This window comes from Macaca mulatta, chromosome 7 (genome assembly GCF_049350105.2).
Source record: "Macaca mulatta isolate MMU2019108-1 chromosome 7, T2T-MMU8v2.0, whole genome shotgun sequence".
Taxonomy (NCBI): domain Eukaryota; kingdom Metazoa; phylum Chordata; class Mammalia; order Primates; family Cercopithecidae; genus Macaca; species Macaca mulatta.
The window spans coordinates 10874667-10887172 of NC_133412.1; the positions used below are offsets into that span (position 1 = coordinate 10874667).

Consider the following 12506-nt stretch of genomic DNA (forward strand, 5'->3'; position numbering starts at 1 on the left):
TGTGGATTATATCTATCCGTGTTTACTAAATATAAAATTAAAATTAACATTTAAATATATATTCATTTAAAAATAAAAACCTTATTACATGTTACATATTTTATGAAAACTAAATGTTTCAAAACAAAAAGTGACATTTCTTTGCATGATTATAAATCTCTTTAATGTCTGACTTAATTGAAGGCAGCTGGATTCTTATATCTGGTTAAAGAATAGGAAGAAAAATGGCCTTAAATATATGATTGGAAGGGTAGTAGTATTTTTCATAGCCTTTTCCAATAATTGTGAATATTCTTCTGTAATATACTATATCTGAATAAGTAGTAGTTTCTGAAAAGTTAGTTGGCATGTGGAATCTGAAACCATGTTAACTAGATTTTTATGTTCTTCGTTACATAAAAATTTGTTGGTCTGTCTCACACGTTGAATGGATCTTTTACCTGTGAATGTTTTTGTAACATCATTCATTGATCATTGAGAGATTATTGGTTCACTGAGTTTATCAGAACTTCCAAATCTTGACACATTTCATTATAAAATACTTCGTTAACGTAGCTTAATCAGAAAAGTCTTTAAGTGCTGGGAAGCTATTGAGCTCCCAGTGGCAGATAAACATTTTTCAAAATTCTGATTTTCACTTTAAAGCTCAAATTTCATTATTGGCAACAAATACTGTCATTTGAAGTGAAAGGCTTACTTTTTTCATTTTTTTAATTTCATTTTTTTTCAAGTTAACCATAGTTTGTCGTTCTTTAATTAAAAATGGCATTCCATGAAATAAGCAGCTGGTTCAGCTCACAACTCCATTATGCAAGTGCTTTTCCTCTGGAAAAGCCACTGAACTTTGATACATAGCAGAAGTGCTTTACTTCTTTTCTTTCTATGTACCATTCTGTCACACAGGATGTTTTAAAGATGTAAACTCAAGAGTTTATGATTAATAAAAATAATTTTTACTGCTTTATTCAAGACATCGTTATGTGAAACTGGGCATTTATCTGGAAGTGTGGCAATAAAAAATATAGTTGGATGCTGCTAACTCGATTCAAGCTAAGGCACAAGCCGTTTTACCCACCATTGCTTTTGTACCATCAGTGCAATTATCAACACAATGAAAAAGGCAAACAATATCTTAGAATTTTTATGAAAATGCATTTGGACTTAAAGGGTATCTAAAGGGTCTCGGGCCCCCAGGGCTCTGCAGATCACAGTTTTGTAACTATTGGTAAAGATGTCAGTAATAGTTCACCTTTATTAAACCTACAGTATGTGCCATCCATGGTTATATGCATTAATTAGTTTAATCGTGAGATATTCAGGTATATGGAGAGCCTAACACAGTCCAGAAAATGTATTCTTTTTAACTTCTGGACTCTGGTATATTTTGGCTGCTCTGCTGCTGATGCATGGGAGCTAATTAAAATCTGAAGAATTTTCAGTAGCATTGCTGCTAGGGGTATAAACCTCCATTTTCTCAGTCCCAAAAGTGTTTAGACCTTGAGAAGTTCATTGACTCTGCCTGGGTTTGCTTGGCGGGTCCTGAGTCTCTAGTACATGTCAGATGACAAAATATGCTGTGCTTTTCGTGGCTCTTAAAAATGTCCCTTTCTGCCCCTCTCCCTCTGAATTTTACTTCTTTTTGTAGTTATTGTTTCTCTCACTTACTGCACCTTGGTTTCACAGTTCAAAACATTGTACAATACACATGGCTTTAAATGTCAGGCCTTCCATGGAATTACATCTGCCTGTCAGCAGCGCCGTAGTAGGTCTTACCTCCTTTTCTGGCAGGACCTGGGGGCTCCTTTCTTTTTTTTAAACTGCACTTTAGCTTAGTCACACATAAATATTTATCCCATTCTCTGACACTTACTTTGAAGGCTTGCCTGGACAGAGAATGGAGTGGAGGCTGTTTGCTGCTCCCTGCTTTGAGGCTAAAACGCTGTTTCCTTTCCCATTTGCCCTCTAGTGAGGTGTTTGGCTTTACATGCTCTCTAGGCCATAAATATTTATTTGGATTTTTGAGTCAGTGTGAGGCTAAGAGCTTACCCAAATCCTGAATTAATCTGAAAGCCAGGTTAAGGGAAACTAGTATGTACTTGGTTTTATTATGATTCTGTAAAATTCTCTGTTGAAAAGAAGATGGTCCTTGAGCAGATGAGTAATTCCAGCAGATCTGATTATTGCTTTTCAAGTGTGGCAGGGACTGGGATAGCGTGTATTATATCTGCAGAGAATTGTTCTGTTAGTCGTGAGAGCTATAACTCTTTCAAGCCAAAGTGTATGTTTTAGAGGAAACTGTACTGACAGGGCTAGAAAAACTCAAATTGGGTCCGAGGGTCTACATTTTTGTCTTGCTTTCATTCTTACTACACAAGTAATAAGAGCGCATCCATACGTATTTGTGGTTGTCTCGGATGCTGCCTCTGTTGTGCTGCGTGCCTGGTGCCCTGGGCTCCACAGTTGCTGCCCTCTGCGCTACCAAGCCTGCCCCACCGCTCCAGCAGCACCCGGGTCCCGTGCCTGGCCCTTTGTGCCACTCAGTGTGCATGTGTGTGGCGTCTGCATGGCAACCTGGCCTCCTGCGGCCTCCTAGGCCCTGTGCCTGTGGCTACAGTGGCTGTGTGCTGTCCACCGAAGGAGACAAAGCTTCCGTTGAATTCCTGAGTGATGAAATTAAGGAGGAAAGGGAAATCCGGAAGCATAAGAGGCATTCCCTCCCTAAGAGGTCTGGAAGTTGGGAGCTAGAATTTAAATGGAACAGAAGCTAAATGAGTATGGCAAGTTGCCAGAGGACAGATCTCTGTCACTTTCAACATTATCAGTAGCATCTCACCCACATGTGATGGTGAGGAGGAGCCCTCACAAGGGCAGTAGGTTGAAGAACAGGATTCTGAATTAACATCCATTCCCAGTTTTTCATAGCTGAAGTTCTGAAGAATGATAGCAAGAAGGTCCTGGTGCTGACTGGCACTAGCAGAGGATGAGTTTGGACAAGAAGAGCAGGTAGAGAGTAACATTTTCTCCATCAAGGAAGTTAGCTTTCAGTCCAATGGCAAGTCTGAATGGAAGGACACTGGTACACACTTGACACAGAGTCGCCGGACTAGGCCTTGTATTATTTCCTTGAGGACCAAGGGGTGGACAGCGCTTTTGTGGATGGGTTGGTGCAGCTCAGCCTGGTTCTGGAGCACCAGGAGGACGTTACTTTTCTTGAAGATCTCAAAGTTTTGTCAAGAACCAGCAGAGTAGACAGCTACTGAAAGCCTTAGTTTTATGGCAGGCTTTGGCCAACCAACAAATCCTACCGTGAAGCCAGGCACTATCATCCTAATACCAGGAAAAAAAAAGAGCAAATTTAAATTATTTCTTTTGTGCTCTCATTTACTATTCGTTTGTTTTTTTCTGTACAAATCTATTGTTACTAGTTGTTTTTTTGTTTTTTTGTTTTTTGTTTTTTTTGAGATGGAATCTCTCTTTGTCGCCCAGGCTGGAGTGCAGTGGCGCGATCTCGGCTCACTGCAAGCTCCGCCTCCCAGGTTCACGCCATTCTCCTGCCTCAGCCTCCCGAGTAGCTGGGACTACAGGTGCCCACCACCACGCCCAGCTAATTTTTTGTATTTTTGGTGGAGATGGGGTTTCACCGTGTTAGCCAGGATGGTCTCAATCTCCTGACCTCATGATCTGCCCACCTCGGCCTCCCAAAGTGCTAGGATTACAGGCGTGAGCCACCGCGCCCAGCCTAGATTTTTAAAATAATATGGCAGACAATAAAATTAGGGTTTCTCCTCCAAAATATATACATGTGAATTAACTAGGAGATGCAGGAACTTTTATATGTGGACTCTGAGGAAACAGGCTTCTGACAAGGAGCCCAGCATAGCCCTTAAATAACTTTGCCCCTAGAGGATACAGATATTATCTAATCTAGCAGGTATTAGTCGGCAGTCCCTGCCTAGTGAGATCTCTTAAGAACGTCTTTTAACTGCGCTTCTCTCTGACTTGGGTGTCCTTTTTTAAGGTTTTCAGTTTATGTCTCCTATCCGAATCTAACACACCCACAGGGTTGATAGACACAGCAGTAAGTTAAATTAATCCTTTACATCTAGGTCTCTTTTAAAGCTTGGTAACTGAGTTCTATTTTTATATCCTTATGATGAGCCAAGACTGTATATAGAGCAGACATCTGCCATCTATAGTGATATGGAGTAGAAACCTCGACTATTAGAGATGGCATGGGCTACCAGAAGCACTGATCTGTTTACTCCCCTTTCTTTCATTGATTGACTGAGTGACCTTCATTGTCCCCTTGGCTCTGCCTGGCCTGAATTAAGGATCTTCCTGCCATCCATACCTTGTAGGACTGTGATATGCAGTGCCAGAGTAGGATGCATTTGTGATTTAACAGCAGCATGTCTCACCTCTGTCATCTTCTGGAGGTGTGGATGGAATGGGAAGGGGTGAGCAGTGCTTTCCCAGCCATTCCAGCAGGTCCCCTTCCTCCTTTACCTCCTACGCCAGTGCCAATCAGCAATTTTCAGGGGCTTTTTAGTCTGACCTCTGAAGGTTCCACAGCTGTTCTGAGTCCCAGTTCAGTGATCTTTCCTTTACTTGTATAGACAGTAAAATTTCTGTAAAACCAGTATGAGCCCCAATAAATTCTGAATTCAAAGGCATTGTGGTTTTTATTCTCTTGATGCTTATGAAGGGAGCCCAAGATGCAGTGTCAGCTGACTCGTGCCAAAGATACAGTGCAAAAAACCTGTTCAGACTGTAGGATGATGGTCGGATGTCCCACTGTAAAGCCTTTAGAGCTGTTCTCTCAGCCCAGCATGGATGCAACTATTGTTTAATCAAAACAGAATGGTTAACACCCTCAACTCATAATTGGGATATCCTTTTATTATTATATAGCCGATTTATTTGTCTTTTGATGATATATTCTACTTCTGTGCATGTCATATCCAACCCTTAAAATACAATTTTTGTTTGTTTGTTTTTTTGAGACAGAGTCTCACTCTGGTGCCCAGGCTGCAGTGCAGTGATGCAGTCATGGCTTACTGCACCCTCAACCTCCAAGGCTCGAGCAGTCCTCCCACCTCAGCCTCCCAAGCAGCTGACTACAGGCGTGTGCAACCACACCCAGCTTTTTTTTTTTTTTTTTTTTTTTAAAAGCAACAGGGTCTCCCTTTGTTGCCCAGGCTGGTCTCAAACTCATAGGCTCAAGCAGTCCTTCAGCCTCAGCCTCCCAAATTGCTAGGATTATAGGCATGAGCCACTGCACATTGCCTGTAATAAGAATTTTGTAACCTCATCCAGCGATGTGTCTTCTATTTGCATGAAGTGGCTGAAACACCCAGCTCTCCCTGAGCCATGACAGCCACAGTCCTGGTCCCTCCTGTTGTCCTTCCAGCAACATTGAAGGAGCTCATCTCACAGACGATGATCTGCTGGGCCCAGGAGGACCAGATCCAGGATGCAGAGCTGGTCCGAATGATGTTCAACCTCCTCCGGAGGCAGTATGACAGCATCGGGGAGCTGCTGCAGGCGCTGCGGAAGACCTACACCATCAGCCATGCCTCTGTAAGCGACACCATCAACCTGCTGGCTGCCCTGGGCCAGATCCGCTCCCTCCTCAGTGTCAGGATGGGCAAGGAAGAGGAGTTGCTCATGATCAACGGGCTGGGGTAGGTGGCTCACAGTTCCGTGCCGTTCTCTCTAGAGAGCTTTCAGTGGGAAAACTGACTTAACCTTGATATACGGATGTAGTGGAATCCAATCATATTAAATCTTTGTGTGACGTGATTCCAGTCTCACTCCTCCTGCGGTCGTAGCCTTTGTAGCCTAAGAGACCCGACCACTCTCAGCGAAAGCCACTGCTGACAGAAGCATGGAGGAGTCTTGGAGAAAAGCAGTTACTGGGTTTGAATCTTTTGAAAATAGCCCCAGGGAGCCCATGGAAACGTTTGGAGGAAGAGACAGTGTGTGCAACCCAAGACAGAAATTATCTGAGTGCTTGAGTTTCGGACGCTTTCTAGCTTCTGAAACTTCCCTCTGAAAAACTGCCACCTCATGTCTCCCTTTTCTCAGCACTAGCCTAGAGTCATTTTTGTTAGTTCATTGAGATAACTTTACCCTTAACGGTAGCTCATGGCTCTCCCTTAGAAGCCATGAAGTCAAACAAATTCATTGCATTTTAGACGTCAAAAGGATTTCCTTTAATTATGTACTGTAGCACTTCTATTTTGCAGTTGAGAATACCAAGGTCCAAAAAGATTCACTAACCAGCCTACAGTTTTACTTTATTAGAATCAAGAACCAGACCAACAGACATCCTCCTACCTAACTTTTCATCCTACCGCCCTTGAGCCAGCAAACCAAAGGAGCATCACCAAGGTTCAGGATCCGTGGCGGGGAAACGCATGCTTTTGTCAAACTCATTTCCAAAGAGAGATCTTATATAAACGAAGAGACTTTTATGGGACTAGAATACAGTTAGAGAATTATTATCTCCCCCAGCCTTCGTAGTAGACATCGCAGAAGTAAAAACTGGCAGTTGCAGGTGGTGGTTCCTGCAACCCTCAAGAGAAGGGGAATGGGCCAGCCAGAAAGTAACCCCCCAGCAAGGGAGTACACAGCAAATTACCAGGCTCTTTCTGTATTTTGACTTGCCTGCAGCTGTACTCTGTGAGTATATATGGGATGACTTAAAGATATAATTGTTCTTACGTGTTAATGTCGTGAGTTTTTAAAGCCTATTGTCCAAAAGCTTCATTGGTATCTAAAATTATTACAAGAAAAGAAAAACCAGGGATGTTTAATAGGTCATTAGAAAGAAATGTTTCAAAGAGAAAGAACACGTACTTAGAAGTAGAGGCGCACAGAATATTTCCGTCAGCTAGAATGGCCCTGCACATATATTCCACCTGACCTAGTGCCTTCTTATTATTTGTTTCAGCCTGTCACTTTCATATTACTTCACGCCCTCGTGTGTGTGTGTGTTCTCATCCCTGAATTTTCCTAGCCTATAAATAAACAGGTGATGAAGACTCTCTCTGATCCTTACCCTAGAGACATAATGAACAACAAGGTGTTTTACCAGCATCCCAACCTCATGAGAGTCCTGGGCATGCACGAGACGGTGATGGAGGTGATGGTGAACGTGTTGAGTACAGAGAAATCTCAGGTAATGCTAAAAGGAGAACCTAGCCAGAACTTGTCCCTTGAGGCAGGAGCACATGAGGTGACTTGTTCAGAGCCACATGGCTGGTGTCCGTTGCCTCAGTTTCTCTTCCAGGGAGAGGGAGGGACATGCACAGTGCCAAGAAGGAGCCAAGCGATGGGATAATGCTGCTGGATGGAATCCCATTGTGTAAGAGCTCTTGAAGCTTGGAGACTCTCTTCATTAATCCCACTGGGCTCTTCAGTTGCTAAGTTTACTTCCCGTGTTCTGCAACCCTGCGCTTTCCAAGATGGAGTAACTCTGACTGCCACTTAGGAGCCTGGTGTGCCTTGTGCTGAGTCAGGAGAAGGCTGTGCTAAAGGAGAACAAGATCTCAGTAGTGATCCTGGCAGTGTCTCCCCAGCAGTGTTTGTGTTTCCTCCGTCAACCGGGCTCCTGAAGAAGCCAGGTTTCCTTGCCAGCTCCCCCATAAGGAGGCTGCATCAGGGGGATCTTCTGTTGGTAAAGGGAGAGGAGTGGGGATAGGACACAACTGGACATTTATCCCAGCCGGGCTGGGGTCCTCCTCACAGTTAAACGGCTTCCGCAGGCAGTAGATAGGGTATGGCTTCAAATGCTGGAAATTCTAGAATGCCAGGGTCCTAGGAAGGGTGATTTCTGGTGCAGTTTCATCAGCGCTGCTGGGAGGGGGCGCTGTGTAGAAGGAACAGAAGCCAGGGTCGTGTTCCTCATGGGCTTCCTTCGGATTTCTTGGGAAAGTGAAATCTCTCCAGAAGATCCCTGAGCACGTGTCTGGATGCCTTAGCGAGCAGATAGATTATGTTTCTGAAGCTTATTTCTTAGAGCATCCTCTGGAATATTAAAGGAGAAAATCAAGGTCGTCTTAGGATCCTGAGCAAGGTTAACACTGCCACCATTTATTGAGCATTATAGGATCAAAAATAAGATTTGGCCCAACCTAGAGATACTGGTTACTTTGTTAAGCAGAAAGGCCAAGCACAGTCAACAGGAATGTAAGATGGCATCTTTATGCTAGACTGCATGAATCAAATGGCAAGTGCTATGGAATCCCATAGAAGAGCAATTATCAAGGACAAAAGTAGTCAGGGAAGACTCAGAAAGCGATGCCTTTCAGACTTGCACAACTGTGGAGGCCAGCCTTGACCCAGGGCACCTGGGTTTTGATATACTGGTGGGCCTTGTGTGTCTACGATCACCTGTGTCTGTCTGTCTGTCTCTCTCTCTCTCTCTCTCTCTCCTCTGTCTCTCTCTCCTCTCCCTCTCCCTTCTATCTCTTCTCTCTCTCTCTTCTCTCTCTCCTTTGTCTCTCTCCTCTGTCTCTGTCCTCTCTCTCTCCTCTCTCTCTCTCCTCTCCTGTCTCTCTCTCTCTCTCTTCTCTCCTGTCTCTCTCTCTTCTCTCTCTCTCTCCTCTGTCTCTCTCTCTCTCTGTCTTCTCTCTCTCCTCTCTCTCTCTTCTCTTCTCTCTTCTCTCTCTCTCCTCTCTTTTCTCTCTCTCTCTCCTCTGTCTCCTCTGTCTCTCTTCTCTCTCTCTCTCTCTTTCTCCCTCTCTCTCTCCTCTCTCTTTCCTCTCTCTCCTCTCTCTTTCTCTCCTCTCTCTCTGAATTCTGTCCACTCCCTTCCTACTTGGAAACAACAATAGCCTCGTAGAAAAAGGTCATGCAATTTCATGTGACTTCTGAGGATGACTGATTCTTGTTTGACATCTGTTTCTCCTGGAGGAAAGATATTTCAGGAACTATAACTATCATTCAGTATTTTTGCGAGCCTCTTCTTGGGTGTCCACTCTCTGTCTCTCCTATGAATCAGTCTTGAGGAAAAAAAAAAAAAGGAAAGAGAAAGTTCATTTTTCCAAGTGTTCACAGCTTACGATACTTTACCCATTTAAGACTCTGAGGTCAGAGTTTTCAGAAGGCTTCATGATAGATTCTTTTCTCTGACACTTTCTACTTCTCCCTACAGATTGCATTTCCGAAGATGGTTGCTAGCTGCTGCCGTTTCCTTTGCTATTTCTGTCGAATTAGCCGGCAAAATCAGAAGGCCATGTTTGAGCATCTGAGTTATCTTCTGGAGAATAGCAGTGTTGGCCTAGGTGCGTAAGTCTTTTTGTAATTTCCACATCCAAACTTGAAGGTTACACTCTGCCTTTGACCACTTAGAAAATACAGGGAAAGAAGTCAATGCATGCTGTGATATTTGTAAATACTAGAAGAGACCCTGCCTGATTTAAAACAACTGAAGTAACGATGCCACAACAACTGAAGTAACGATACCACAACAACTGAAGTAACGATGCCACAACGACGTTCTCCAACATAAGTAGAGATGTTGCTACCAGCCAACATTGGTGACAGATTAGTGTTGGCATAGTCATACAGTTTTACCTCATCTCTCTTGGGACCAGTGGCCCGTGGCTTACAAAATGTCCCTGGGATTGCAGATGTAGTCTGGGGGCACAGCTCTTCCCAGCCCACTCAACTGACCAGGGAGCAGTGCTGATGAGACCAAGGTCATGGATCCGATCTCGTCTTGGCAGGCTGGCTGCAGGCTGCATACCTGTCCATCAGCCTCCCAGCAAATGCTTTCCTTAGCCGGGAGGCAGACTGGCCAAGAGCAATTGTGGATAAACAGTGTAAATCCACCACCACCACCACTAGAAAAAACAAGTCAGTGCATATGTCGTACTCATTGTTCTGGATATAAACGAAATGAATTTGTGGCATACACAAATACTTCCACTTGAAAACTGAAGTTTCAGGGGTTTTTATTTCTCAAATGCAACCTCAGGCTGCTAACCTTTTTGTAAAATGTCACCTGAAGTTTTTCTTAATTCTAGCCTGAGAACCAAACAAACAAGTCAAAAACAACATTGGTGACCTGGTGAAACTATATGAGCTAATGCTGTTTGATGCTATTTTTAAACTCCAGGTGGTAGCCCCAGAAATACCCAAGTTCCACTGGGCTTTGTTGGTCGAGTGGCATCTGATATGGGGGCCTCAAGAAGTTTTGTGTTAGAAAAGCACTTGGAAATACATGGTCCCGGCTGGTAGTATGAACCGATTTTCTATTAATTCGTATTCATGGTAATGAATGTGGGGAGGAAGGTTAGCTAATAGAGCTGTTCTTAACTCCAGTGCACTGTCCCGTTGGAGAACGGGCCTGTAAACCAGGTTTCAATGTGTTTGCTGCCCTCTCCTGTCCGTTTATGTGCACTGCAGTCTCAGCTCGGTGCCAAGTGTCTTCCTCTGTCCGTTTCCTGCTAATTCTCCCGTCCTCCTTCAGCCTCCCCGTCGATGAGGGGATCCACCCCGCTGGATGTGGCAGCGTCCTCTGTGATGGACAACAACGAGTTAGCGCTGGGCTTGGAGGAACCAGACCTGGAGAAGGTAACTGGCCTTGGGGAGGCAGTGTGGTGCTGCTCTCTTCCGCCTGTAGTGCAGCTGAGCTGACAATCAACAGATCACGGATGGAGGCTCTGTCACTGTATCCTCATCTTGGTGGGCTTATAGGGAAAGCGTGGGAGAATGTGAGTAACCGGTAGCAGCACAACGAGTATGACCAAAGGATCTCCTGTGAGCACAGGTAGCCAAGTTCAGAGACATGGATACGTGGGCACTGCTGTTCGTATGTGGAAGCCCAGCCTCATGGGTCTACATGGAACATCACCAGATGCCTGTGGTTCCTAATAAAGTTCTGTGTAATTTATACATTTATAAATTTACCTATGGAAAGAAGAGACATGGCAGAATACTGTGTAATCAGAGTCCTTTCCATGTGCAAATGAGACAAACTGAGCTGCCCTCCGCTGGGAGGGTGAATGAAGCTCCTGGTGGTGGCGATGGTTGGGGCCGCCTCACTACATCTTTTCCCCATCCCTTTCTTTCAGTGATGTCCTTGACCGGAGGGCTGGCAGGACTCACAGTGCGACTTTCTGAGTGTGGGAAAGAGCAACGTGGGAGTGGGGGGTTGGGAGGCGGTGTAGAGGGGAGGGACATGGGCAAGTCACAGACAAGTCAAAGGTCATCATTGTGTAGGGGGTTTGGGAGCACGCGGAAAAGGGCACCTGAGCCTGCATAGGGGATTAGGAAGGTCACTCAGAAACAGTGGTGACCCGAGGGATGAGTAGAAGCTGATCAGCCACGTTGTTGGGTGATCCCAGCATGGCGTGCTGGGGAGTCGGAGACTGGGTATGACTGAAGCACAGAGTGCCTGGGGGATGTGGTAAGAATGAGGCAGAAGCAGTGAGGAATTGAACTTCATGCTACCGTTTCTATTAGTAAGAGAAATTCATGCCCATACACTCTGCCAGGCTTTATTCTGAAAGCTTCCCGCAGATGAACTCATGTGATCCTCAGATCAAGCCCTTTCATGATTGCCTGCCAGTTACGGGCAAGGAAGTGGAGGCATAAAGAGATTGGGTGGCATCCTCAGCGTCGTGCGGATAGTCAGTGGCACAGCCAGGCATCGAGAGCGTTGGGCTCCGGAGGCTGTGCTCCTACCCATTGTGTTACAGGAGGTCACTGTAGAGCCAAGAGTGGTGGAAACCACTGGAGCGTGTTAGGCAAAGGGGCAACACGGTACGATTCGTATGTTAGAAAACACCCAGTTTCAGTAAGAAGAACTGATTGGAACAGAAATCAGTCCTGAGGCAAGGCGGAGAGTTTATGCGGTAATCAAAGCCCAAGACTGTGCTGGCTTCAATTAATATTGATGCAGTGGGTGTGAGAAGTGTTTGAAGCCAGGGGACCTATCTGTCAGAGGACAAATGGCAGCCATGAATTCGATATCAGTTCAGCCCATGTTTTTCTCTAAGGAGTGCAGGAGGTAGAGCAGATCTGAGGAGGCCGGCCATGAGTCTGGGTTCTGTCAAATTTAAGAAGCCCGAGGCTCCCAAATGGCAGTGCCAAGTAGGGAGTTGACTGTGTGGCAGCAAATCTCAGGAGAGCTCTCTGAGCTGCAGAGGGAGTGCACAGAGGGTGGCTGAAGCTCTGGGGGTACATGAGGTGACTCCGGCAGCTGGTCTGGAGCAAGAAGAGAAGCATAGCCAGGCCAGAGCCCCAAGGACCACCAGCATATTTAAGGGAATCACCAAGGAAAAGGCACCAACAAAAAACATGAGGAGAAGCAGCCAAGAGGATGAGAAAACCGGGAAAACGTAGTGTCTGAGAAGCCGAGAGGAAACTCTGAGAAATAAATACGTATTTTTTTCTTCCTGTCACGTAGTGAAGGTGAGTTGGCTCAAAGAAGACAGGGTGAGGAACGACAGAATGGGGATGTCTTGCTGAAACGATTATGGCAGCCGATGGCC

General features: G+C 45.1%; 1 protein-coding gene and 1 pseudogene across 1 annotated transcript in view; both read left to right on the top strand.

Moving 5' to 3' along the window:
• Positions 1-12506, top strand: part of RYR3 (ryanodine receptor 3) — a 566953-nt gene that overhangs the window by 388691 nt on the left and 165756 nt on the right. The window contains exons 39-42 of the mRNA XM_028850703.2: positions 5411-5684; positions 7069-7183; positions 9161-9290; positions 10481-10584. Coding sequence (XP_028706536.2) covers positions 5411-5684; positions 7069-7183; positions 9161-9290; positions 10481-10584 — 623 coding nt within the window. The remainder of the gene's footprint in view (positions 1-5410; positions 5685-7068; positions 7184-9160; positions 9291-10480; positions 10585-12506) is intronic.
• LOC144329686 (complement component 1 Q subcomponent-binding protein, mitochondrial pseudogene) lies at positions 2415-3312 on the top strand (annotated as a pseudogene).